This window comes from Oncorhynchus mykiss, chromosome 10 (genome assembly GCF_013265735.2).
Source record: "Oncorhynchus mykiss isolate Arlee chromosome 10, USDA_OmykA_1.1, whole genome shotgun sequence".
NCBI classification, from domain to species: domain Eukaryota; kingdom Metazoa; phylum Chordata; class Actinopteri; order Salmoniformes; family Salmonidae; genus Oncorhynchus; species Oncorhynchus mykiss.
In genome coordinates, this window is record NC_048574.1 from 81,336,902 (window position 1) to 81,364,695 (window position 27,794).

Consider the following 27,794-nt stretch of genomic DNA (forward strand, 5'->3'; position numbering starts at 1 on the left):
CATCAACTAGCATTCTGATTGGTTTACCGGCCATCAACTAGCTTTCTGATTGGTTTACCGACCATCAACAAGCTTTCTGATTGGTTACCTCACATATAAAGCAAATTTATTGGATCTTGGTCACTCCTTTTATATTCTTTATATGGTATTTCTGAACAGGTGTATTATGATCCTAGCAGACATGTGTATGAATGATCATGTATGTAACAGGTGTGTGTACAGTAAACTACCCAGAAACAGAATACATTCTCTTTAAAACTCAAACAAGAGCACTATGGAACCATTTTAGGAACCAAAAACTATATTTAATTGCTTAGAAAAATGTATAGAATTTTATTTGGAAGGCTAAGCCAGACAAAATTAAACGTGCCCATTTAAATAATGAATATGAGTTTGGGGGGCTTTAAATATTAAAGCCTTTAAACCTCTCACTAAAATCTTCACTCATACATAAATTATAATTAATTAAACCCAAAATGGTTCTCCAGTAGATTAAGAAAATCTCATCCTTTGTTTAAAAATAGCTTTTTGCCTTTATACAAATTACAACTTCTCATGTCTGACTAATTGAAAATTACATTTTGTTTAAAGTACCGCCCTTTCTTCAACAAGCCATACAAAGCTGGTTACAATTTCAGTTTTATACTCCGTAAAAGGTAGAAAAAAATAGTTCAACAAATGTAATGGTTAAACTCAAATATATTTAAGATTAATAAAAAATAAAAAAAAAAGAAATGGTATTATATTTATTTATGATATTATGAATAGAAATTGAGTTGTCACATATGCAGTTATTGAAAATATATCAGAATGTCTGTTCAATCCACATTTACAACCCACTTACTGCAGCACTACTTTAAAATGGAGGAGGCAAGTGGAAAAGGGAGAAGGTACTTGTTTGTCTGCCATATAGGGGGCAGCGTTTTCACTTTAAATGAGTGCCCAAAGTGAACTGCCTCCTACTCTGTCCCAGATGCTAATATGTGCATATGATTATTACTATTGGATAGAAAACACTCTAAAGTTTCTAAAACTGTTTGAACGATGTCTGTGAATATAACAGAACTCATATGGCAGGCAAAGCCCAAACAGGAAGTGGGAATTCTGAGGCTGGTCGATTTTCAACTCATCGCCTATTGAAATCCCAGTGGGATATGGATCTGTTTGCACTTCCTACGCCTTCCACTAGATGTCAACAGTCTGTAGATCATTGAATGAAGCTTCTACTGTCATGTTGAGTCGGATAAGAGCTGTTTGAGTCAGTGGTCTGGCAGAGTGCCAGGTCCTGGTCACGCGCATTCCAAATTATATCGACTTGCGTTCCATTATTTCTATAGACACAAAGGAATTCTCTGGTTGGAACGTTATTGAATATTTAGGATAACAACATCCTAAAGATTGATTCTATAGTTAGTTTGACAAGTTTATTCGACCTGTAATATAATTTTTTTTTTAGTTTTCGTCCGACGTTCGCCTGGACCTGCACGAGCGTTTGGATGTGTGTACTAAACGCGCTAACAAAAGTAGCTACTTGGACATAAATAATGGACATTATCAAACAAAACAACAATTTATTGTGGAACTAGGATTCCTGGGAGTGCATTCTGATGAAGATCATCAAAGGTAAGGGAATATTTATCATGTAGTTTCGTATTTCTGTTGACTCCAACGTGGCGGATAATTTTTTTTTCTGGGTATTTTTTGGACTTGGCAGTGATCTAACATAATCATATGTTGTGTTTTAGCTATAAAACATGTTTTAAATCGGACATGATGGGTAGATTAACAAGATGTTTATCTTTCATTTGCTCTATTGGACTTGTTAATGTGTGAAAGTTACATATTTTGAAAAAATATTTTTGAATTTTCCGCGCTGCCTTTTCAGCGGAAATTGTCGAGGGGTTCCGCTAGCGGAACGTGTGTCCTAGACTTAAAGATACAAATTGGCTGAAAGGAACTGGCATAATTGGAAAAATATACCAGTTTCATCTGAGGGCAAACATGTTGACAGCTGCGACAAAAAATAAATGGGAGGAGATTTTCGATTTACCAATTCCATGGCACATGGTTTATGAACTGGTACAAAAAAAACAACAACACTTAATTCAACGAGTTTTTCAATTTAAATGATTATATAAAATTATTGCCGCTTACAGAATGCTATATATATGGGGCAACAATACAACAATCTCAGCTCTGTAGATATTGTTGCGAAGAGACAGAATAAATAGATAATTTATTCTGGTATTGCCCTGATGTAGCTAGTTTCTGGTCATAGGTTCAGGAATGGTTAGAAAATCACATGCACTTAAAATGAACCTTACAAATAGCAGTGTTGGGCGATCTGGAAAACCATAGTCAATAAATAATATAATAATATAATAATACTATATAATATATACTATATAATAATATATAATATAAAATAATACTATATAATATATACTATATAATATATAATAATACTATATAATAATATATAATATAATATATAATAATACTATATAATAATATATAATATAATAATACTATATAATATATACTATATAATAATATATAATAATACTATATAATATATACTATATAATACTATATAATATATACAATATAATAATATATAATATAATATATAATAATACTATATAATATATACTATATAATAATATATAATATAATATATAATAATACTATATAATAATATATAATAACAATATATAATATATACTATATAATAATATATAATATAATATATAATAATACTATATAATATATACTATATAATAATATATAATATAATATATAATAATACTATCTAATAATATATAATAATACTCGCAGGAAAGGTTTTCATCTTCAGCTCACAATATGTGGATACTATACGATTAGAAAGATTCAAACATTGAGTAAAACATCACAGCTCAATAAAGAATATATATGGCAAATGTGTGTGTATACATGTATATGTATGTATGTGTAGTAAAAAAGCTGTGGAAAAAAACTAAGAGATGTGTCCTCTGAAGAGGGTGGTGGAGGTTGCTGCATTTTTTTGACAAAGATTTACAGCCCAGTCAGATCAGGGGTGTATTCATTAGTCACCCACAGTAGCACAGCGTTTTGAAAACAAAATAGTTGTTGCAAATAGTTGGATTTTTTTATATTTTGGACAAATTCAGGTAGGTCCCTACCCTGTTTTGGGGGGGGGGGGAAGCATTCAGGGTAATCCTAAACATTGAATAGGCGTGTTGATCTAGGAGCAGGTCTCCCCAGTCCAAATGATTCCAATTATTATTCTTATATTCAATGTTTTTACACAACACTGTGTCTCCATAACATTTGTACAGTTATTTTTGTATTTGGTACCCCAACACTGTTACTATCCATTCTACCATTAGGTTGGTACCCTAACACTGTAACTATCTATTCTACCATTAGGTTGGTACCCTAACACTGTAACTATCTATTCTACCATTAGGTTGGTACCCTAACATTGATCTGAAGCTGTGAACAAAGACAGGGATCCAGCTCCCCAAGAAGGTTAATCATCCTGGAACACAACTCAGTTCCTTTTCTCAACACCATGTCGATGATGTCACGTGCCTTCTCTGCCCTCTCAGCTATCACCTTCACTGACTCCATTTCCTCCTGGTTGATGACTGTGTGTTGCAGGAGTCTTTCCAGCAGAACATCCAGGACAGGTCCTGATACTCGTTTCACAAACTCTGTCCGTACAGAACGCAGCTGCTGCTCTGCAGAACCAGTCAGACTGATCTCAGCCGGATGCCCTGCCCCCAACACAGCACCTGAGAGAGTCAGGTTACAAAATAACTACATTTGTTCATTCACATTTCAGTCACTTAGAAACAGACTTCCTTCAAAGTGACCTACAATAAAAGCCTAAATTATATTATTGAATCTTGCATTGAGAACCTATTCTCGAACAATAACGACCTGCATCAATGAACACATCACACCACTACTGTTTCAATCATATTCGGTTCCACAGACATAGACAAAGAGGCTGGGGCATTCAGAACCAGGCTAATCTACATCAAGTCCTGGAGGAGATGTCATTGGGGCATTCAGAACCAGGCTAATCTACATCAGGTCCTGGAGGAGATGTCATTGGGGCATTCAGAACCAGGCGAATCTACATCAGGTCCTGGAGGAGATGTCTTTGGGGCATTCAGAACCAGGCTAATCTACATCAGGTCCTGGAGGAGATGTCATTGGGGCATTCAGAACCAGGCTAATCTACATCAGGTCCTGGAGGAGATGTCATTGGGGCATTCAGAATCAGGCGAATCTACATCAGGTCCTGGAGGAGATGTCATTGGGGCATTCAGAACCAGGCTAATCTACATCAGGTCCTGGAGGAGATGTCATTGGGGCATTCAGAACCAGGCTAATCTACATCAGGTCCTGGAGGAGATGTCTTTGGGGCATTCAGAACCAGGCTAATCTACATCAAGTCCTGGAGGAGATGCCATTGGGGTATTCAGAACCTAGCTAATCTACATCAAGTCCTGGAGGAGATGTCATTGGGGTATTCAGAACCAGGCTAATCTACATTAAAGTCCTGGAGGAGATGTCATTGGGGCATTCAGAACCAGGCTAATCTACATCAAGTCCTGGAGGAGATGTCATTGTTCTTGAAGACAGTCTTTTATAATCAGGACTAGTCCAGGTCCTACAGTAAACCATGTTGACTGACCCTCAAGTCATTGGTTTGTATCTCTCATGTTTACTTACTAGTTGAATGGGTGTCAGTGATGTATTGATCTGAAAGAAACAGAAATAGGTTATATCACTCTAAATAGCATCGGTCAGAAAATAACAGTTATGATTGACATATTCTCCCACCTGCTTGTAGCATATCTCTCCACGCTGTCTTCTCATCATCCCCAATTAACTCCATCTCAATGTCAACCCCTGTGTTTCCCATTATCATCTTACAACAGCTTGGTGTGGTGTCTGCAGGTAACAGCTGAATCTTCTGTAGGAGGCCATATGGTGCAACGATTGAGACAACAGAGGGAAATAGAACGATATTCTAGTTATTCACATTGTCTCTCCTGGCTGAGGATCCAAGGCCTCAGATCAGCTTGGCAAATGGCTGACAGATAGCCAGACCTCTTTCCCAGAGGAAGGCCGGGGTTTGACACCTTAGCACCCGATCATGAATTAGTCAGGAGGGAAATCTCCCGCTCTTCATTAACCTGTTAGATCTCTAGGGGCGCTATTTCATTTTTGGATAAAAAACGTTCCCGTTTTAAGCGCGATATTTTGTCACGAAAAGATGCTCGACTATACAGTTTTGGAAAGAAAACACTCTGAAGTTTCAGAATCTGCAAAGATTTTGTCTGTAAGTGCCCCAGAACTCATTCTACAGGCAAAACCAAGATGATGCATCAACCAGGAATTAGCAGAATTTCTGAAGCTCTGTTTTCCATTGTCTCCTTATATGGCTGTGATTGCGCAAGGAATGAGCCTACACTTTCTGTCGTTCGCCCAAGGTCTTAGCAGCATTGTGACGTATTTGTAGGCATATCATTGGAAGATTGACCATAAGAGACTACATTTTCCAAGTGTCCGCCTGGTGTCCTGCGTCGAATTCGGTGCGCAATTGCCAGCTGCTTCTACTTTACCATTTGATTCAGGGGAGAAAGCATGTGTCCAAGAATGATGTATCAATGAAGAGATATGTGAAAAACACCTTGATGATTGATTCTAAACAACGTTTGCCATGTTTTCAGTCGATATTATGGAGTTAATTTGGATAAAAGTTTGCGTTTTGAGGACTGAATTTTCGGATTTTTTTTGGTAGCCAAATGTGATGTATAAAACGGAGCTATTTCTAATACACAAGGAATCTTTTTGGAAAAACTGAGCATCTGCTATCTAACTGAGAGTATCCTCATTGAAAACATCAGAAGTTCTTCAAAGGTAAATTATTTTATTTGAAGGCTTTTATGTTTTTGTTAATGTTGCGTGCTGGATGCTAACGCTAAATGCTAACGCTAAATGCTAACGCTAAATGCTAACGCTAAATGCTAACGCTAAATGCTAACGCTAAATGCTAACGCTAATGCGCTAAATGCTAACGCTAGCTAGCTACTTTTACACAAATGATTGTTTTCCTATGGTTGAGAAGCATATTTTGAAAATCTGAGATGACAGTGTTGTTTACAAAAGGCTAAGCTTGAGAGATGGCATATTTATTTCATTTCATTTGCGATTTTCATAAATAGTTAACGTTGTGTTATGCTAATGAGCTTGCTGATAGATTTACACAATCCTGGATACAGGGGTTTTTTCATAGCTAAACGTGACGCAGAAAACGAAGCGATTTGTCCTAAACAAATAATCTTTCAGGAAAAACTGAACATTTGCTATCTGAGAATCTCCTCATTGAAAACATCTGAAGTTCTTCAAAGGTAAATGATTTTATTTGAATGCTTTTCTGTTTTTTTGTGTAAATGTTGCCAGCTGAATGCTAATGCTAAATGCTACGTTAGCCATCAATACTGTTACACAAATGCTTGTTTTGCAATGGTTGAGAAGCATATTTTGAAAATCTGAGATGACAGTGTTGTTAACAAAAGGCTAAGCTTGAGAGCTAGCATATTTATTTCATTTCATTTGCGATTTTCATGAATAGTTAACGTTGCGTTATGGTAATGAGCTTGAGTCTGTATTCACGATCCCGGATCCGGGATGGGGAGATCAGAAAGGTTAACAAACAAATTAATATCTTTATCTTTGTCGAAAACTATTGGAACAATATTTAAATGATAGAAATGTGAGGAATGGTCGGTGGGGATCTAAAGAATAATCATGTCATATTGTTTATTATTTTGTGATGTCAATAAAAACTTCATTATCTTTCACACTGTCAGGTTTACATCCATTACATTGTGTAGGAAATATGAAGAACAATGAAACTATTTTTGTTAAGATAGGAATGTTATATTAGTTTTCTAAGGAGATCATAGTTGTTCGTGTCCGTTGCACATAAAACTAAGCGACGCCCCCAAATGAGGTCAGAAGAGTGTGTCATTGTGATGGAACCGCCCCTTTCTGGACAGAGTGCTTAAAAGGACTGACTAAGAATTAACATATGGGACCAGCAGACGGACAGCGTGAGCTGAACGTTCCCGAAAATGGTTGGAAACTCTGAAAAAAATCAACACGAGGTGAGAAGATAACCTCCACTACGAGTCCAGAAACATTCAGTCTGCAGCTGTAACATGTGGTCCTAGAACTTTGACTAAAAGACACGAGGTGGGAAGGAAGAAATCCCATCTCAGACAATCACTGGTGCATCTCAGTCTGCTCTATTTGAACCCTCCATTACCAGAGAAGTTCTACAACTAAGAAGGACATTGTGACCTCTGGTGGACAAGCTGAGCCTTACACCGAAGCGTGAACTACAACGACCCCGCCCCTATAGAGTTGATTGGTTAAAACAGAGATACGACAAACAAAGACATCTACACCTAAATATATACATTGCATTACATTGCTTGGGGTGCTACGTACTCTGATTACTGTGAGCGTAGTTTCCAAATGTATCCAAGTGTTGACTCTCTTTTGTCTCTCCCTCTATCTTTCTCCATCCCCTTTCCTTTCCATTGTGTAAAAAGCCGTCATATCGTTTCAGTCCACTAGGGACTTTCATCTCATGTAAGTGTATTCTGTGTTATTATTTAGTTAGTTAGTAAAATAAATTAAATTAAATAAATTGGTGAATGATCAGAAAGGGTTCTTGCAGATTCAAGAGGTCTGCAACGTTCAGAATGAGACTGATATGAGGTAATGATTGATAAGTGACTTATCGAGAGACATATATCTTCTTGAGTTTAATTCAGGAGATGGTAACTCTTTAAACATCTTCCGTGGTGCCCCAATTTCCTAATGAGTTAATTGCTACATGATTCATCTTCTTTTTTTAATTTTTTTTAAATCGGGTAACAAATAAACATAGTTGATTCAATAAATAACAGTCATCACATTAATGATGATGTCACGCCATGACATATACAAAATGACAGATTCATGTCCTCAGCCTGCTAAAACTGTACCTCTGGATTGATGGAGGTGGAGAGGGGATTCTTGAGTGCAAACCAATTGTTCAGCTTTAAGGACCCGTTTGGACTTGACAGGAGAAATTCAGAATATCCTTGGGACAGCTGATTTTTCTCCCGGTCCTGAACAGCCTACAAAATGAGCAATGTAGTAGTCAGTCAGAAGAATTCACACAATTTGCAGCTAACTGAGATAAATGTTGCTCATAGTTTCTATTGTATTACACATTTTAATGTTAGTGCCTCACCTCTTTTTGACTGGAGTTTCTGAGGAGCAGGTACAGCCTTGAAATTACTGTTGACCTTTTTACTGCCAAATAGAGGATCACGTCACAGTGGACATCTACGTTCCAACAGGCGATTTTGTTCAGTACAACAGAGACCGATGAGGACTTGGGATGGAGAATCTTAGCATGGAATCTGGTGACCTCATGCACTTCCTCTAAAGACACTCCATGTTCCTCTACATGAAGAATCTTCATCTCATTCCTCAGGGAAGGTTTGGTCCCTGAACAACACAATACAAAGGAGACAGAAAGACAAAGTAAACTCAAACTCCCAGAATAGTTCAGGAAGTGAAACTCAGTTACATAGAAATAGTATTCAGAAAGACATTTCCATGTGGTTTTACCTAAACAGACAAAGTGTGGCAGATGAACTTCCTCCAGTTCACCTAACTCCATGGTGATGTCCAGCAATGGACCACCTTGTGTGTACTGCATGTCTTTCAGAAGTTGACTGTAGGGTTCCCAGTTCCTGAGGTGATACTTCAGAATGACATCTCTCTCACACAGCCAGCGGAGCCCAGACATTGTGCACTCATAACTCCCTTTGGGTGTCCTGTGCCTGAGGGCAACAACAAGATATGGTAGAGAGGGTCAATGGTCAAATGGAGAGGTTGGATTAGAAGACTATTCCCAAAGGTAATGGGGAAATACACTAGCAAGTGGAATGAAATGTTAAAAGTAGTTATTTTACCTGAACATTGTCCCTCCCTGGACAGTGGAAGTCAAGGGTTCAATCTGAAGCCAGTGTGTGGAGTCCTGAACAAGGACAAGCATGTCAGTAATACATATGGGGCGTTCTTTGGTATCTTTGGTATTTTTCTCCGGTAAAGACAATAACGATTCTCCGTCTTAAATGGTATAATTTATTTACGTATTACTAAAGTTTGATTATAAACGTTGTTTGACTTGTTTGGATAAGAATATTAGTAACGTTTGGGATTCGTTTTTGTATGCATTTTGATGGAGGGAAACTGGGTGGATTATTGACTGAAGCGCGCCAGCTAAACTGAGTTTTTATGGATATAAAGAAGGACATTATTGAACAAAAGGAACATTTTTGTGACAGAAGAAGATCATCGAAGGCATTTTTATATCGCTATTTCTGACTTTCACCTGCCTGGTTGAAATATGTTTTTCATGTGTTTGTATGCGGGGCGCTGTCCTCAGATAATCGCATGTGTGCTTTCGCCGTAAAGCCTTTTTGAAATCTGACACAGCGGCTGGATTAACAAGAAGGTTAAGCTTCATTTTTATGTATTACACTTGTGATTTTATGATTTTTTATGTTAAATATTTATAATTCTGTAGTTTGAATTTCGCGCGCTGAAATTTCACCGGCTGTTGGCCAGGTGGGACACTACCGTTTTAAACAGTCTAATGACAAAATATGAAAACAGCTACAAATCCTGCATGTCTACAAGCAGAACACAGGACTGTCTATATCCCAGTATGAATGTTTGGTCAGTACACAACCTGGCTTTGAGACTGTGTTTATATTACTAAAGCAGAACACAGGACTGTCTATATCCCAGCATGAATGGTTGGTCAGTACACAACCTGGCTTTGAGACTGTGCCTGACTCCTGCGGGTATGTAAAAGTAAGAATTGACCATATGACTTACCTCAACATGGTCACAAGTCTTACAGCTCTGAGGAATCCCTGAAGTCAAAAGTAGTTATTTAAAATGGACAATCTCATGTGATAATGAATTAATAATGATTAAATAGACTTGTAATAAAAATGAATATAAGTGAGCAACAGTCTCAGAATGTACACTCATTAAATCAAATTGTATCTGCATTGAATAAAACAGATGTAGACCTTACTGTGAAATGCTTACTTACAAGCCCTTAACCAACAGTGCAGTTTAAGGAAATAGAGTTTAGTATATTTAGTAAATATTTTCTTAAGTAAAAAATAAAGTAACATAACAATAACGAGGCCCGGTACAGGTTAGTCAAGGTCACTTGTGCATGTAGGGGTAAAGTGACTATGCATAGACGATGAATAGAGAGTAGCAGCAGTGTAAAAATAAACAGGGGGGGGTCAATGTAAATAGACCGGGTGGCCATTTGATTAATTGTTCAGCAGTCTTATAGCTTGGGGGTAGAAGCTGTTAAGGAGCCTCTTGGACGTAGACTTGGCGCTCCGGTACCGCTTGCCGTGCGGTAGCAGAGAGAAGAGTCTATGACTGGGGTGACTTGAGTCTGAACATTTTTGGGGCCTTCCTCTGACACCGCCTGGTATAGAGGTCCTGGATGGCAGGAAACTTGGCCCCAGTGATGTACTGGGCCGTATGCACAACCCTCTGTAGTGCCTTATGGTCAGACACCGAGCAGTTGCCATATCAGGCGGTGATGCAACCGATCAGGATGCTCGATGGTGCAGCTGTAAAACTTTTTGAGGATCTGAAGACCCACGCCAAATCGTTTCAGTCTCCTGAGGGGGAAAAGGTGTTGTCGTGCCCTCTTCACAACTGTCTTGGTGTGTTTGGACCATGATAGTTTGTTGGTGATGTGGACACCAAGGAACTTGAAGCTCTCAACCTGCTCCATTACAGCCCTGTCGATGAGAATGGAGGCGTGCTCGGTCCTCTTTTTCCTGTAGTCCACAATCATCTCCTTTGTCTTGATCACGTTGAGGGAGAGGTTGTTGGCCTGGCACCACACTGACAGGTCTTTGACCTCCTCCTTTATAGGCTGTCTCATCGTTGTCTCAGATCAGGCCTACCACTGTTGTATCGTCAGCAAACTTAATGATGGTGTTGGAGTTGTGCTTGGCCACGCAGTCATGGGTGAACAGGGAATACAGGAGGGGAATAAGCACGCACCCCTTAGGGGAACCGGTGTTGAGGATCAGCGGGTTGGATGTGTTGTTGTCTACCCTCACCACCTGCGGGAGGCCGTCAGGAAGTCCAGCATCCAGTTGTGGAGGGAGGCGTTTAGTCCCAGGGTCCGTAACTTAGTGATGAGCTTTGAGGGCACTATGGTATTGAACGCTGAGCTGTAGTCAATGAATAGCATTCTCACATAGGTTTTCCTTTTGTCCAGGTGGGAAAAGGCAGTGTGGAGTGCAATAGAGATTGCATCATCTGTGGATCTGCTGGGGCGGTATGCAGACTGGAGTGGGTCTAGGGTTTCTGGGATAATGGTGTTGATGTGAGCCATGACCAGCCTTTCAAAGCACTTCATGGATACCGACATGAATGCTAAGGGGCAGTAGTCATTTAGGCAGGTTACTTTCACCTTCTTGGGCACAGGGACAATGGTGGTCTGCTTGAAACATGTGGGTCTTACAGACTCAGTCAGGGAGAGGTTGAAAATGTCAGTGCAGACATTTGCCATTTGGTCTGCACGTGCTGAGTAGACGCTCTGGTAATTTGTCTGGCACCGCGGCCTTGTGAATGTTGACCTGTTTAAAGGTCTTGCTCACGTCGGCTACGGAGAGCGTGATCACACAGTCATCCGGAACAGCTGGTGCTCTCATGCATGCTTCAGTGTTGCTTGCCTCGAAGCGAGCATAAAAGGCATGTAGCTTGTCTGGTAGGCTTGCGTCACTGGGCAGCTCGCAGCTGGGTTTCCCTTTGTAGTCCGTAAGAGTTTGCAAGCCCCGTCACATACGACGAACGTCAGAGCCGGTGTAGTAGGATTCAATCTTAGTCCTGTATTGACGCTTTGCCTGTTTGATGGTTAGTCTGAGGCCATAGCGGGATTTCTTATAAACTTCCCGGGTTAGTGTCCTGCTCCTTGAAAGCGGCAGCTCTAGCCTTTAGCTCGGTGCGGATGTTGCCTGTAATCCATGGCTTCTGGTTGGGGTATGTACGTACAGTTACTGTGGGGATGACGTCCTCAATGCACTTATTGATAAAGCCAGTGACTGATGTGGTGTAGTACTCAACGCCATTGGATGAAACACGGAACATATTAGCATATAATTATCTGACATTAGTGTCACATTAATTAATGTGTGTGGAAGCAGGAAACAACATCGTTCTGGTCCATGTTTTGTAGATGTTGGGGCCTGATTTCTGGTAGATCCTAGGATGAGAGCTTAAAGGTAGAGTCAGCTAAATGATGATATACGAGCAGCACCACAGATATTGCGATGAGCAAGATGCCCGACTTCTCTCTCACACAGTCACACACAGTATCTGCCCATGTGCAAGTGTTCTCTTCACTCTCTTACAGAATGTTTGTCACGGGACCAAAACAGCAGAGAAGTTTAGCATCGTGTTACAATGTTCTTAGTTGTTGGAGAAATTCACCCACTATGCTGTTTACTTAGTGCATCTACGTCATATCGCTGACTCTACCTTTAAGTTTGTTTTCACCAAATAGATCATGATTGTGTTCCTTGCCTGGGATTCAAGTATAATGAACGCATTAAAAATATTTTCATTTTAAAACAATTAAAATCAGTTAACACTCACATTTCTCAGGTCCAGGCTTGATACAACTCTCTCCACCATGGTCTCTGGTGTTCTCAGGTCCAGACTTGATACAACTCTCTCCACCAGGGTCTCTGGTGTTCTCAGGGCCAGGCTTGATACAACTCTCTCCACCATGGTCTCTGGTGTTCTCAGGTCCAGGCTTGATACAACTCTCTCCACCATGGTCTCTGGTGTTCTCAGGTCCAGGCTTGATACAACTCTCTCCACCATGGTCTCTGGTGTCCTCAGGTCCAGGCTCGATACAACTCTCTCCACCATGGTCTCTGGTGTTCTCAGGTCCAGGCTTGATCCAACTCTCTCCACCATGGTCTCTGGTGTCCTCAGGTCCAGGCTTGGTCCAACTCTCTCCACCATGGTCTCTGGTGTTCTCAGGTCCAGGCTTGGTCCAACTCTCTCCACCATGGTCTCTGGTGTCCTCAGGTCCAGGCTTGGTCCAACTCTCTCCACCATGGTCTCTGGTGTCCTCAGGTCCAGGCTTGGTCCAACTCTCTCCACCATGGTCTCTGGTGTCCTCAGGTCCAGGCTTGGTCCAACTCTCTCCACCATGGTCTCTGGTGTCCTCAGGTCCAGGCTTGGTCCAACTCTCTCCACCATGGTCTCTGGTGTTCTCACGTCCAGGCTTGGTCCAACTCTCTCCACCATGGTCTCTGGTTTTCTCAGGTCCAGGCTTGGTCCAACTCTCTCCACCATGGTCTCTGGTGTTGGTAAAGCAGAAGGATAGACTGATTCAACTAAATACAACTTATTAAGGCTTTATAAAGCATACATTACATTTTTTTATTTTACCTTTATTTAACTAGGCAAGTCAGTTAAGAACAAATCCTTATTTTCAATGACGGCCTAGGAACAGTGGGTTAACTGCCTGTTCAGGGGCAGAACCACAGATTTGTACCTTGTCAGCTAGGGGGTTTGAACTTGCAACCTTCTGGTTACTAGTCCAACGCTCTCACCACTACGCATACAGTCTTCATAAGCAATACAACAAGAGTATAAAGGGTGATTGGACAGCTCCCTATGTAGGATGCATTACCTAAATGTGACATAACCCACCATGTCAACTTCCATAAAGTCAATACTGATGTTACAGTTCTTTAAATGTATTATTCAACCTTTATTTAACTAGGCAAGTCAATAAGATGAGAACAATAAGAAAAATATATTGTTTAAAATGGCGGCATACACCAGCCAGAACCTCCACTAACCCAGAACCTCCCCTACCCCGGAACATCCCCTACCCCGGAACATCCCCTACCCCGGAACATCCCCTACCCCGGAACATCCCCTCCAGAACCTCCCCTACCCCAGCCAGACCCTCCCCTACCCCAGAACCTCTCCTACACCAGCCAAACCCTCCCATACCTCAGACCCTCCGCTACACCAGCCAAACCCTCCCCTACCCCAGACCCTCCCCTAATCCGGACAGCGCTAGGCCAATTGTGCGCCGCCCTCACGGCCGGTTGCGATACAGCCCGGGATCGAACCCTGGTCTGCGACACTCAGGATCCCTCAGGTGGACATTGCTTATAGATGTGAAGTCACCAGGTATCATGAGTTACATTCCCGCCTAGAGATGAAGTCACCAGGTATCATGAGTTACATACCCCCCTAGAGATGACGTCACCAGGTATCATGAGTTACATTCCCCCCTAGAGATGTGAAGTCACCAGATATCATGAGTTACATTCCCCCCTAGAGATGAAGTCACCAGGTATCATGAGTTACATTCCCCCCTAGAGATGAAGTCACCAGGTATCATGAGTTACATTCCCCCCTAGAGATGTGAAGTCACCAGATATCATGAGTTACATTCCCCCCTAGAGATGTGAAGTCACCAGATATCATGAGTTACATTCCCCCCTAGAGATGTGAAGTCACCAGGTATCATGAGTTACATTCCCCCCTAGAGATGTGAAGTCACCAGATATCATGAGTTACATACCCCCCTAGAGATGTGACGTCACCAGATATCATGAGTTACATACCCCCTAGAGATGTGACGTCACCAGATATCATGAGTTACATACCCCCCTAGAGATGTGACGTCACGTGCTATGTGAGACTAGATAAAATAAATGCTTCAAAATCATCATGTTGCTCCTCAGTCCTCACCTGTAAACACATCACTAATCTAACTGTCTGTGGGTCCAACAGAACCCATTAAAACACACCACTACCACTAATCTAACTGTCTGTAGGTCCAACAGAACCCATTAAAACACACCACTAATCTAACTGTCTGTGGGTCCAACAGAACGCATTAAAACACACCACTACTACTAATCTAACTGTCTGTAGGTCCAACAGAACCCATTAAAACACACCACTACCACTAATCTAACTGTCTGTAGGTCCAACAGAACCCATTAAAACACACCACTACTACTAATCTAATTGTAGGAATGATTCCAGAGGAAACAAATGATGAAACATTGCTATGACTCACCTCTGAATGTGTTGGTCATCTATCTGACACAGGGTCACTGAGGAGGAGGAGTAAACCCCAAACCCAGGATAGAGGGGTTCAGTGAATGTGGTGTGTTCTGTGTGAAGGTGTGTCAGTGTACCAGAGGAAGACACACTATAGAAGGACAAAGTACCAGCTGACCAGTCCAGATACACTCCAACTCTGTCAGAATCAGGACCAGAGATGGATCTGCAGAATGCAGTATGGTTAAATTCATAACCACTATGAGAGCAGTATAAACACCAGGATTCCCTATTGGATCCAATCCAACTGTCATCCTCCCTTCCCTTCCTCTTCATTCCTTTGTACACCACACCAATGTCAGCCCCGGTACCATCCCTCTCCACCTCCCAGTAATAACGACCTCCAGATAAGCCTTCTCTGCAGAGAACTTGGTACAGAGAGTCAAATCTGTCTGGATGGTCTTCATAAGGCTGCTTCTCCACCACCCGTGTCACCTTTCTGTTCCCCTCAGACAGTATCAGGTTTGGGTTTTCTGTATTTGGGTCCATAGTGAGATGACAGGCATCTGTAGACAAAATGAGAGTTTAATCAAACCACATCTTCATATAAAATGTTGTTTTGTAGGTACAGAACAAGTATTGATTGGTTACTATGTTACTATAGTTCTGAATATGCAGTTAATTAGGATTGAAGAGACTTACATTTCCTCAGTCCTGATTTCAGCCAGCACTCTCCACCATGATCCACACTGTAGGAGAAACAGGTTATTGACTGACAAAGACCTAATGAAGCAGTCAACATTTAAACCATATTGTTGTGTTCTGGTGCACTATCCCAGTTCATTACTATCCTACCTACTGCATACAGAACAGAGTAAAATTCATTACTAGAGACATACAGGCATTCTATCCTACCTACTGCATACAGAACGGAGTACAATTCATTACTAGAGACATACAGGTATTATAACCTACCTACTGCATACAGAACAGAGTACAATTCATTACTAGAGACATACAGGTATTATAACCTACCTACTGCATACAGAACAGAGTACAATTCATTACTAGAGACATACAGGTATTCTATCCTACCTACTGCATACAGAACAGAGTACAATTCCAACAGGATATCAGAGATGCAGAAGAAGAGTATTCATGTGGTGATGATGTATGCTGTGTTGGAGTGCTCAGCCTGCTGAGTAAACTTCCCCTTAATTCTACCATCATGTCCTCATGTTACTGACCCTACTACACTACATACAGTATGACACAACCACTGCTCACACTATTAGGACATCTATTCTGACTTACTTCAGCTTCATCAGTTTAAATGTGGGATCCACCAGAGCAGCTGAAAGCAGTCCCCCTGCAGAGTCTCCTGGGTGATTGTAGCTCAGGTCCAGCTTTTTCAGGTGGGAGGGGTTTGACCTCAGAGCTGAAGACAGAGCAGTACAGCCCTCCTCTGAGACCAGACAGCCAGACAGCCTACAAAGAGACACACAACAGCTGTCTAGGTTGGTGTACGGGTGTCAATCATCTTGTAGGACACCAATTCATTTGTACATGACACAAATATTGTGATGAAACATCAGATTTTGAGAGTTTTTGTTTTACTAAGCTCAGTACCGATCTGAATGTAACAGCTGTACTTACCCAAGTGTGTGTAGTTTACAGTCTGGATCCTCCAGTCCAGCAGACAGCAATGTAACTCCTGAGTCCTGCAGGTCATTGTCTCTCAGCTCCAGTTGGTTCAGTTGTGAGTTGGGTGAACTCAGGACTGAGGCCAGATCTGAACAGCAACCCTCTGTCAGACCACACTGACCTAGACTAGAGGGCAGAAGAACACAAGATTAACACATGTTTAAAACATCCACATAATAACTCATACTGAAGATAATTAATTCACACTAGTGTCTGTATGTTGCAGAGTGGACTGGTTAGTCCAATACAGAGCAGCTTCACTCCTCTGTCTCCCAGGTCATTGTAGCTGAGGTCCAGTTCTCTCAGGGGGGAGGTTGGTGTCTGCAGAGCTGAGGCCAGAGTCTCACAAGATTCATATGCGAGTTTACAGCCATGCAGTCTGGAGAGAGGAGATCATCTGTTAGATATACAAGTCCTTCATTATAATGATACTGTAAACATCAACTCAATAACAGAACTTACAGTGCTCTCTTGCAGGTTCTCACTACCGGCAGCAACCTCTGATAACCTTCCTTTGACGTGTTGTATGTCTTCATGTCAAACTCCTCCAGCACCTCCTCTGACATCAGTAACAGGTAAGCCAGGGCTGAACATTGGTCAGGTTCAAGCTCTGTTTCAGAAAGAGTTCCTGAACGCAGGGAGGTCTGCATGTCTTCAACAAGAGAATTGGCACCAAGTTCATTCAGACAGTGGAACAAGTTGATGATCCTTTCTGGTGAGGATTCCTGGTTGATCTTGTCTGAAAGGTACCTGACTGTTCTGTTAACTGTTTCCTCATTGGTCTGTGTTGTACTTCCTGTCTGTGTCAGAAGGCCTCGTAACAGATTCTGATTGGACTCCAGTGAAAGACCCAGAAGGAAGCGGAGGAACAGGTCCAGGTGTCCATTCTTACTCTTCAAGGCCTGGTCCACTGCTCTCCTGTGTAAGTCCGACAACTGGATTGACTCCTTCTCTTCATCATCACTAGTGGGGGAGAAAACATTTTCCTTCTTGTCCAGACATGATTCTAAAGCATGCACTGCTGCTAGAAACTCCTGAATGCTCAGATGCACAAAGCTGTAGACCTTGTCTTGGTACACCCCAGATTCTTCTTTAAAGATCTCTGTACACAATGCTGAGTACTCTGATGCCTCTGTGACATCAAGGCCACACTCTCTCAGGTCCTCCTCATAGAAGATCAGGTTGCCCTTCTGCAGCTGTTGGAAAGCCAGCTTTGCCAGTTTCAGGATCATCTCTTTGTCTGACTGAGACAGTTCCTCGGGGTTTGTCTCTGTGGCTTTGTTGTACTTCTTGTTCTTCACAATGATTTGGATGAGAATGAAGTGTGAGTACATCTGGGTCAGAGTTTTGGGGATGTCATCCTTCTCTGCCTCTTTCAGCATCATCTCAAGGACAGTGGCTGATAACCAACAGAACACTGGCATGTGGCACATGATGTGGAGGCTCCTTGATGTCTTCATGTGCTTGATGATTTCATTGGCCAGGTTCTGATCTGTGATTTTCTTCCTGAAATACTCCTCCTTCTGTGGATCATTGAACCCTCGTACCTCTGTCACCTGGTCAACACACTCAGGAGGGATCTGATTGGCTGCTGCAGGCCTTGAGGTAATCCAGAGGAGAGCAGAAGGAAGCAGATTCCCCTTAATGAGGTTTGTCAGCAGCACGTCCACTGAGGTTGGTTTCGTGACATCACAGCATTTCTCATTGTTTTTGAAGTCTAGAGGAAGTCGACACTCATCCAGACCATCAAAAATGAAAACAGTTTTGGTTTCACCATCTTCAATGCTGTCAATCTCTTTCAGCTCTGAGAAGTAGTGGGCAAGAAGTTGCATCAGACTGTATTGGTCCTTTTTCAGGTTCAGATCACGGAAAGGAAGAGGAAACATGAAATGAACGTCCTGATTTGCTTTTCCTTCTGCCCAGTCAAGGATGACCTTCTGCACAGAGACTGTTTTTCCAATGCCAGCGATTCCTTTGGTCAGCACAGTTTTGATAGGTTTGTCTTGTCCAGGTAAAGGCTTGAAGATGTCGTTGCATTTGATTGGTGTCTCTTGTGTGGTTAGTTTCTTGGATGCCATCTCGATCTGTCTAATCTCATGTTCATTATTGAGCCCTCCACTTCCACCCTCTGTGATGTAGAGGTCTGTGTAGATGTCCTTGAACAAACTTTGATTTCCATGGTGTCCAATTCCTTCAGATATGTGTTGATACTTGTGTTTCAGTTTAGCCTTAACGTCTTGTTGGACTGTCAGCAGAGTTTGACCTGTGGGAAAACAATGAGAGTTGGGACTCATAAGTTGGTGTGTTTTATAATGGCCTTTGTACCGTTCTTTGTGATATTGTATGAAACACAGTCTTACTTCTTCTGTCCAGAAGGTTGTGTGTGATCTTTAATACATCCTCACTGTCCAAACTCTCCACTTCCTTATTGTCATCTGGCAATGGTTCCTGGCTGAAAGCAGGTGGCTGATCACTCTTCATTGATAGCAGGCTGGTTGTAGGGGACTCTGCTCTGGGCTTCTGGACACTGAACAAAACAGGGAGGCAGATCACCTCATCAATATCACATTAATACCTCATCTACTTCATTTTAACAACTATATAGTGGAACTTCTAGAAGTCCTGATGTTTCTTTTAAAGCTACAGTCTGCAATTGGTAAATCCATGTTTGGCATTTTAAATTAATTATGTAGATCTACATTCCATGTCATTTGGGAACACTTTTCATTAGTTTTCATTAGTTTGATTTTTTAAATAGTAATGTATATTTTGCAATTCATCTCTTACCTCTTTGAACTGGTGTCTTGAGTCATTTTAGAGGCAGTGGTCCCCTCCTCTCTCCCCCCAGAGAGACTCATTTTAGAGGCAGTGGTCTCCTCCTCTCTCTCCCCAGAGAGACTCATTTTAGAGGCAGTGGTCTCCTCCTCTCTCTCCCCAGAGAGACTCATTTTAGAGGCAGTGGTCTCCTCCTTTCTCTCCCCAGAGAGACTCGTTTTTGATGTAAGTCACAGCTCACTCAGCTACAATAAGAAATAACAGAACAGTATGTCTGAACATTGAAGAACCATTAACAATGACAACACTTTTATTGTCGGCTAGTCTACCTGATCTGTCTCCATAACAACAGCTAGTCTACCTGGTTGGATCCCCTGACTCCATAACAGCAGCTAGTCTACCTGGTTGGATCCCCTGACTCCATAACAACAGCTAGTCTACCTGGTTGGATCCCCTGACTCCATAACAACAGCTAGTCTACCTGGTTGGATCCCCTGACTCCATAACAACAGCTAGTCTACCTGGTTGGATCCCCTGACTCCATAACAACAGCTAGTCTACCTGGTTGGATCCCCTGACTCCATAACAACAGCTAGTCTACCTGGTTGGATCCCCTGACTCCATAACAACAGCTAGTCTACCTGGTTGGATCCCCTGACTACATAACAACAGCTAGTCTACCTGGTTGGATCCCCTGACTCCATAACAACAGCTAGTCTACCTGGTTGGATCCCCTGACTCCATAACAACAGCTAGTCTACCTGGTTGGATCCCCTGACTCCATAACAACAGCTAGTCTACCTGGTTGGATCCCCTGACTCCATAACAACAGCTAGTCTACCTGGTTGGATCCCCTGACTCCATAACAACAGCTAGTCTACCTGGTTGGATCCCCTGACTCCATAACAACAGCTAGTCTACCTGGTTGGATCCCCTGACTCCATAACAACAGCTAGTCTACCTGGTTGGATCCCATGACTCCATAACAACAGCTAGTCTACCTGGTTAGATCCCCTGACTCCATAACAACAGCTAGTCTACCTGGTTAGAGCCCCTGACTCCATAACAACAGCTAGTCTACCTGGTTAGATCCTCTGACTCCATAACAACAGCTAGTCTACCTGGTTGGATCCCCTGACTCCATAACAAGAGCTAGTCTACCTGGTTGGATCCCCTGACTCCATAACAACAGCTAGTCTACCTGGTTAGATCCCCTGACTCCATAACAACAGCTAGTCTACCTGGTTAGAGCCCCTGACTCCATAACAACAGCTAGTCTACCTGGTTGGATCCCCTGACTCCATAACAACAGCTAGTCTACCTGGTTGGATCCCCTGACTCCATAACAACAGCTAGTCTACCTGGTTGGATCCCCTGACTCCATAACAACAGCTAGTCTACCTGGTTGGATCCCCTGACTCCATAACAACAGCTAGTCTACCTGGTTGGATCCCCTGACTCCATAACAACAGCTAGTCTACCTGGTTGGATCCCCTGACTCCATAACAACAGCTAGTCTACCTGGTTGGATCCCCTGACTCCATAACAACAGCTAGTCTACCTGGTTAGATCCCCTGACTCCATAACAACAGCTAGTCTACCTGGTTAGAGCCCCTGACTCCATAACAACAGCTAGTCTACCTGGTTGGATCCCCTGACTCCATAACAACAGCTAGTCTACCTGGTTGGATCCCCTGACTCCATAACAACAGCTAGTCTACCAGGTTGGATCCCCATTAGCTGACTCAATAACACCTGGGGTCCAAACACAACTAACTAAAAGACATTATGGCACAACGCCATACGTTGTTGCTACTTTAAAAAAAGTATCCTGCTGCTCAGCCACTTTACCTATACTGATTGTATACATGTAACTAACTACCTCATCTATCACCAGTATCACTGATATGGTTATTGATATTGTTCTTCTACATACTATAGAACTACCTTATCTATCACCAGTATCACTGATATGGTTATTGATATTGTTCTACTACATATTTCTATCACATGACCCATCCACGTTGCTAGATGTGGCTGGGGGGTATGACCCTCATCTATCACCAGTATCACTGATATGGTTATTGATATTGTTCTTCTACATACTACATAACTACCTCATCTATCACCAGTATCACTGATATGGTTATTGATATTGTTCTTCTACATACTACATAACTACCTCATCTATCACCAGTATCACTGATATGGTTATTGATATTGTTCTTCTACATACTACATAACTACCTCATCTATCACCAGTATCACTGATATGGTTATTGATATTGTTCTTCTACATACTACATAACTACCTCATCTATCACCAGTATCACTGATATGGTTATTGATATTGTTCTACTACATACTACATAACTACCTCATCTATCACCAGTATCACTGATATGGTTATTGATATTGTTCTTCTACATACTATAGAACTACCTCATCTATCACCAGTATCACTGATATGGTTATTGATATTGTTCTTCTACATACTATAGAACTACCTCATCTATCACCAGTATCACTGATATGGTTATTGATATTGTTCTTCTACATACTATAGAACTACCTTATCTATCACCAGTATCACTGATATGGTTATTGATATTGTTCTACTACATATTTCTATCACTTGACCCATCCACGTTGCTAGATGTGGCTGGGGGGTATGACCCTCATCTATCACCAGTATCACTGATATGGTTATTGATATTGTTCTTTGTCAGGGTAGGTTCCTTGTTCCTTGTCAATCATTGGTTTACTGGTGAAATCAGCAATCAGACAATAACTTCTTTGAGTAAATCAATCAAACCTTTACTAATGCAACTGCAGACAGAATTTGACAATGGAAACATAGCATGTATGTTTCTGCAACCAACCAAAGGGCTGGTTAACTATATAGACTATATACCCATGATCACTCCCTAGCGGTATGATCACCTACGTCAATGTGTGTGTGTTTCCATGAGCTGACTACAGTAGCTTCTGTGAATTCATTAGCATTGTCCACTGTCACACAAGATCAACATGTCAAAACCAGACAGTGTTTACTTCTCTTTATCTAGTTTCAGTCTGACTCAGACCCAGCCTGCAAGCCCACTCTCACAACAGCCAGGGCTTATATAGACTCAGACCCAGCCTACAAGCCCACTCTCACAACAGCCAGGGCTTATATAGACTCAGACCCAGCCTACAAGCCCACTCTCACAACAGCCAGGACTTATATAGACTCAGACCCAGCCTACAAGCCCACTCTCACAACAGCCAGGGCTTATATAGACTCAGACCCAGCCTACAAGCCCACTCTCACAACAGCCAGGGCTTATATAGACTCAGACCCAGCCTACAAGCCCACTCTCACAACAGCCAGGACTTATATAGACTCAGACCCAGCCTACAAGCCCACTCTCACAACAGCCAGGACTTATATAGACTCAGACCCGGCCTGCAAGCCCACTCTCACAACAGCCAGAGCTTAACCACAAAGACTAATATAGACTCAGACCCAGCCTACAAGCCCACTCTCACAACAGCCAGGACTTATATAGACTCAGACCCAGCCTACAAGCCCACTCTCACAACAGCCAGGGCTTATATAGACTCAGACCCAGCCTACAAGCCCACTCTCACAACAGCCAGGACTTATATAGACTCAGACCCAGCCTACAAGCCCACTCTCACAACAGCCAGGACTTATATAGACTCAGACCCAGCCTACAAGCCCACTCTCACAACAGCCAGGACTTATATAGACTCAGACCCAGCCTACAAGCCCACTCTCACAACAGCCAGGACTTATATAGACTCAGACCCAGCCTACAAGCCCACTCTCACAACAGCCAGGACTTATATAGACTCAGACCCAGCCTACAAGCCCACTCTCACAACAGCCAGGGCTTATATAGACTCAGACCCAGCCTACAAGCCCACTCTCACAACAGCCAGGGCTTATATAGACTCAGACCCAGCCTACAAGCCCACTCTCACAACAGCCAGGGCTTAAACCACAAAGACTAATATAGATGCTTGTGCAATGTATAGTGGCAGCGTTTTAGACACGTAGCAACAGTATCTATTCAAAGGCCTGCAGCAAAACATATGAATCTTAAGGTCCCCTTAATCAATAATTAATTAAGATGAATCCAACATCTTCTACATACTGTATCACTGGTATGGGTATTGATATGGTTCCTTTATATACTGTGTCACTGGTATGGGTATTGATATGGTTCCTTTATATACTGTATCACTGGTATGGGTATTGATATGGTTCCTTTACATACTGTATCACTGGTATGGGTATTGATATGGTTCCTTTACATACTGTATCACTGGTATGGGTATTGATATGGTTCCTTTACATACTGTATCACTGGTATGGGTATTGATATGGTTCCTTTACATACTGTATCACTGGTATGGGTATTGATATGGTTCCTTTACATACTGTATCACTGGTATGGGTATTGATATGGTTCCTTTACATACTGTATCACTGGTATGGGTATTGATATGGTTCCTCTACATACTGTATCACTGGTATGGGTATTGATATGGTTCCTTTACATACTGTATCACTGGTATGGGTATTGATATGGTTCCTTTATATACTGGTATGGGTATTGATATGGTTCCTTTATATACTGTATCACTGGTATGGGTATTGATATGGTTCCTCTACATACTGTATCACTGGTATGGGTATTGATATGGTTCCTCTACATACTGTATCACTGGTATGGGTATTGATATGGTTCCTTTATATACTGGTATGGGTATTGATATGGTTCCTTTATATACTGTATCACTGGTATGGGTATTGATATGGTTCCTCTACATACTGTATCACTGGTATGGGTATTGATATGGTTCCTTTATATACTGGTATGGGTATTGATATGGTTCCTTTATATACTGTATCACTGGTATGGGTATTGATATGGTTCCTCTACATACTGTATCACTGGTATGGGTATTGATATGGTTCCTTTACATACTGTATCACTGGTATGGGTATTGATATGGTTCCTTTATATACTGTATCACTGGTATGGGTATTGATATGGTTCCTTTATATACTGTATCACTGGTATGGGTATTGATATGGTTCCTCTACATACTGTATCACTGGTATGGGTATTGATATGGTTCCTTTACATACTGTGTCACTGGTATGGGTATTGATATGGTTCCTTTATATACTGTATCACTGGTATGGGTATTGATATGGTTCCTCTACATACTGTATCACTGGTATGGGTATTGATATGGTTCCTTTATATACTGGTATGGGTATTGATATGGTTCCTTTACATACTGTGTCACTGGTATGGGTATTGATATGGTTCCTTTATATACTGTATCACTGGTATGGGTATTGATATGGTTCCTCTACATACTGTATCACTGGTATGGGTATTGATATGGTTCCTCTACATACTGTATCACTGGTATGGGTATTGATATGGTTCCTTTACATACTGTATCACTGGTATGGGTATTGATATGGTTCCTTTATATACTGTATCACTGGTATGGGTATTGATATGGTTCCTCTACATACTGTATCACTGGTATGGGTATTGATATGGTTCCTCTACATACTGTATCACTGGTATGGGTATTGATATGGTTCCTCTACATACTGTATCACTGGTATGGGTATTGATATGGTTCCTTTACATACTGTATCACTGGTATGGGTATTGATATGGTTCCTTTACATACTGTATCACTGCTATGGGTATTGATATGGTTCCTTTACATACTGTGTAGTATGTAATTATTTCTCTACATTGACACTTGTAATTATATCATTTATATTGACACTATCTATTTCTGATATTGCTACTATGTCAGTAACCATTTGTCTTTACAGTTTCTGCCTTCTGGAGAGACCCATCCACGTTGCTAGATGTGGCTGGAGGGTATAGCATTTCTATCACATGACCCATCCACGTTGCTAGATGTGGCTGGGGGGTATAGCATTTCTATCACATGACCCATCCACGTTGCTAGATGTGGCTGGGGGGTATAGCATTTCTATCACATGACCCATCCACATTGCTAGATGTGGCTGGGGGGTATAGCATTTCTATCACATAACCCATCAGTTTAGTGTCTGGATTAGCATCATCTAACATTTATACAATATTTATATCTGGACACTTTCTGTTGATCTGGAATTGTTCCTTATTGTAGGCTACTACTTTTAGTCTTAATCTTTACTACACTACTCACGGTTTACCACATGACCTCACATGTGAATCCTTAAACAGATGGGTGGAGCTAAGGCTTAAGAAGGTGTGAACAATGCTGAATGGGTGGAGACGAAGGAGAGCTCTCCAGTAGGTGCACCTAAACATTCGGTGGCCATTTTCTCAATGCTGGAGTTTCAACTCTCAAAGCAGAATTACTTTCCCATTGTTCCCCAAATGCAGAGTATGATACACCATTTTGTATCTCTGTTTCTGATTTTATCAAATGAAGAAAAATAACAATTTCAAATGCTGCTACATAAGACCGAATCAATCGGTCACATTTAGTTTCATGTGTTTTTTTTACCGGATTGACTATTTTTTTCTCCAAAGAAACTAGTTTACGTGATACACGTCTTCCTCCGGGAAGTGAAAGAGCCAAAGACAATAATCACGTTCATGTGAATTCAATCGCCCATACCCTACCTACCTCATAGCCCTGTAGACTATAATATAACATTGATTCAAATTGACTAGGCTGATCAATATGAATCAGCCTCAATGTAAGGAAACCTAAAATGATCATTATTGAAAGTTGAAATCAGTATTGTAATAAATTAACAAGTTTGTGATTGTCTTACCCCATAAATCACCTCTCTCTGCGATGGCCTAACTTCTCCAAAACACTTTTCTACAAACAAACAAAAGATTACCCTACATACCTTAGAAACATTTTTCTTCGACCGACAGTGTCCAGTTTTTCCTTTACTTCCTTATAAATGTACTTCATGTTTCAACACAGTGGGCGGGTTCAACAGGTATAGGTTTATGCGCACAAAGCACACGCGCAGACAGACATGCAGACAGACAGACAGACGCACACACACTCTCCTTCCCGCTAACTTTAACCCATGCGTATGCACAGTTTCTAGTGGTTGAAGTATTGCATTTCAAGAAGGCCAGTAGATTAGTATTTAGTGTAAATGTGGGATATGATGGACACGCTTATTCATAACAATAAAAAGGTTAATAACATGATGCAATCATTTACAGCTAGTGAGAAGAGAGAACATCCATTCCGTTTATCTTTGCATTTTAAAATAATTAAAAAATAGCCGTCTATTCCCTAGGCTTTTATTTATTTCGTTTCCATGATGATTGCATAAGAAATTCCTCACCTTTTCTGTGATGTTTTCATTCTCACGGGGTATCATATTATGGCCTACAACGAGGTCACCATTCGTCCCATCTCTCGTTTAATTGGACCCACTTCCCAGCAGCAAATAGATCAACTACGGTATTTCAAGCAGCCTATTTTGCTCTATGTCAGTGGTCACCAACCGGTCGATCGCGATCGCCTCGTCGATCTCCAAGGCATTTCTAGATGATCGCCAAACATTTCTGTAAAAAAACGATAAAGTCTTGTGTTTCCATTTGTATTATTAGTCTCCGGCTGTTGGTGGTCGGTGCAGACAATTCAGCCGCTGCCCTGCGCGCCGGGTAGGCAAACTGCTGCCATTTCATGTGTCTGAATGTACAAACTGTTGCCATTTCATCTGTCTGAATGTACAAACTGTTGCCATTTCATGTGTCTGGATGTACAAACTGTTGCCATTTCATCTGTCTGAATGTACAAACTGTTGCCATTTCATGTGTCTGAATGTACAAACTGTTGCCATTTATTGTGTCTGAATGTACAAACTGTTGCCATTTAATGTGTCTGGATGTACAAACTGTTGCCATTTATTGTGTCTGGATGTACAAACTGTTGCCATTTAATGTGTCTGAATGTACAAACTGTTGCCATTTAATGTGTCTGGATTTACAAACTGTTGCCATTTCATGTCTGAAGGTACAAATGTTTCC

At 41.5% G+C, this 27,794-nt stretch overlaps 2 protein-coding genes across 2 annotated transcripts; both read right to left on the bottom strand.

Moving 5' to 3' along the window:
* Nucleotides 1-3,468: 3,468 nt before the first annotated feature.
* LOC118936813 (NACHT, LRR and PYD domains-containing protein 1 homolog) lies at nt 3,469-12,933 on the bottom strand. The gene is made up of 9 exons (XM_036934182.1): nt 12,802-12,933; nt 9,994-10,031; nt 9,063-9,127; nt 8,716-8,930; nt 8,333-8,592; nt 8,082-8,216; nt 4,861-4,993; nt 4,750-4,779; nt 3,469-3,800 (listed from the first exon to the last, which is right to left on the bottom strand). Exons 3-9 carry the CDS (start codon nt 9,068-9,070, stop codon nt 3,469-3,471), a joined length of 1,113 nt encoding a protein of 370 aa, XP_036790077.1. The 5' UTR covers nt 9,071-9,127; nt 9,994-10,031; nt 12,802-12,933.
* A 484-nt stretch (nt 12,934-13,417) lies between these two features.
* Nucleotides 13,418-26,731, bottom strand: LOC118966662 (NACHT, LRR and PYD domains-containing protein 3-like; the record flags this gene model as incomplete). Its single annotated transcript, XM_036989404.1, has 10 exons — nt 26,570-26,731; nt 19,741-19,973; nt 19,314-19,480; nt 17,416-19,216; nt 17,159-17,332; nt 16,906-17,079; nt 16,564-16,737; nt 15,952-15,998; nt 15,266-15,815; nt 13,418-13,517 (listed from the first exon to the last, which is right to left on the bottom strand). Coding segments are annotated over exons 2-10 (3,348 nt in total), but the record flags the coding sequence as incomplete, so codon positions are not given.
* Between the last annotated feature and the right edge of the window lie 1,063 nt (nt 26,732-27,794).

Bases quoted from the DNA above. Each gene is read 5' to 3' on its own strand.
- LOC118936813 (XM_036934182.1), bottom strand. The intron at 4,994-8,081 runs GTACAGTTTTAG...GGCCTCCTACAG, and splicing joins CCACCTCCATCAATCCAGAG to AAGATTCAGCTGTTACCTGC. The intron at 4,780-4,860 runs GTGGGAGAATAT...TGTTTCTTTCAG, and splicing joins GAGAGATATGCTACAAGCAG to ATCAATACATCACTGACACC.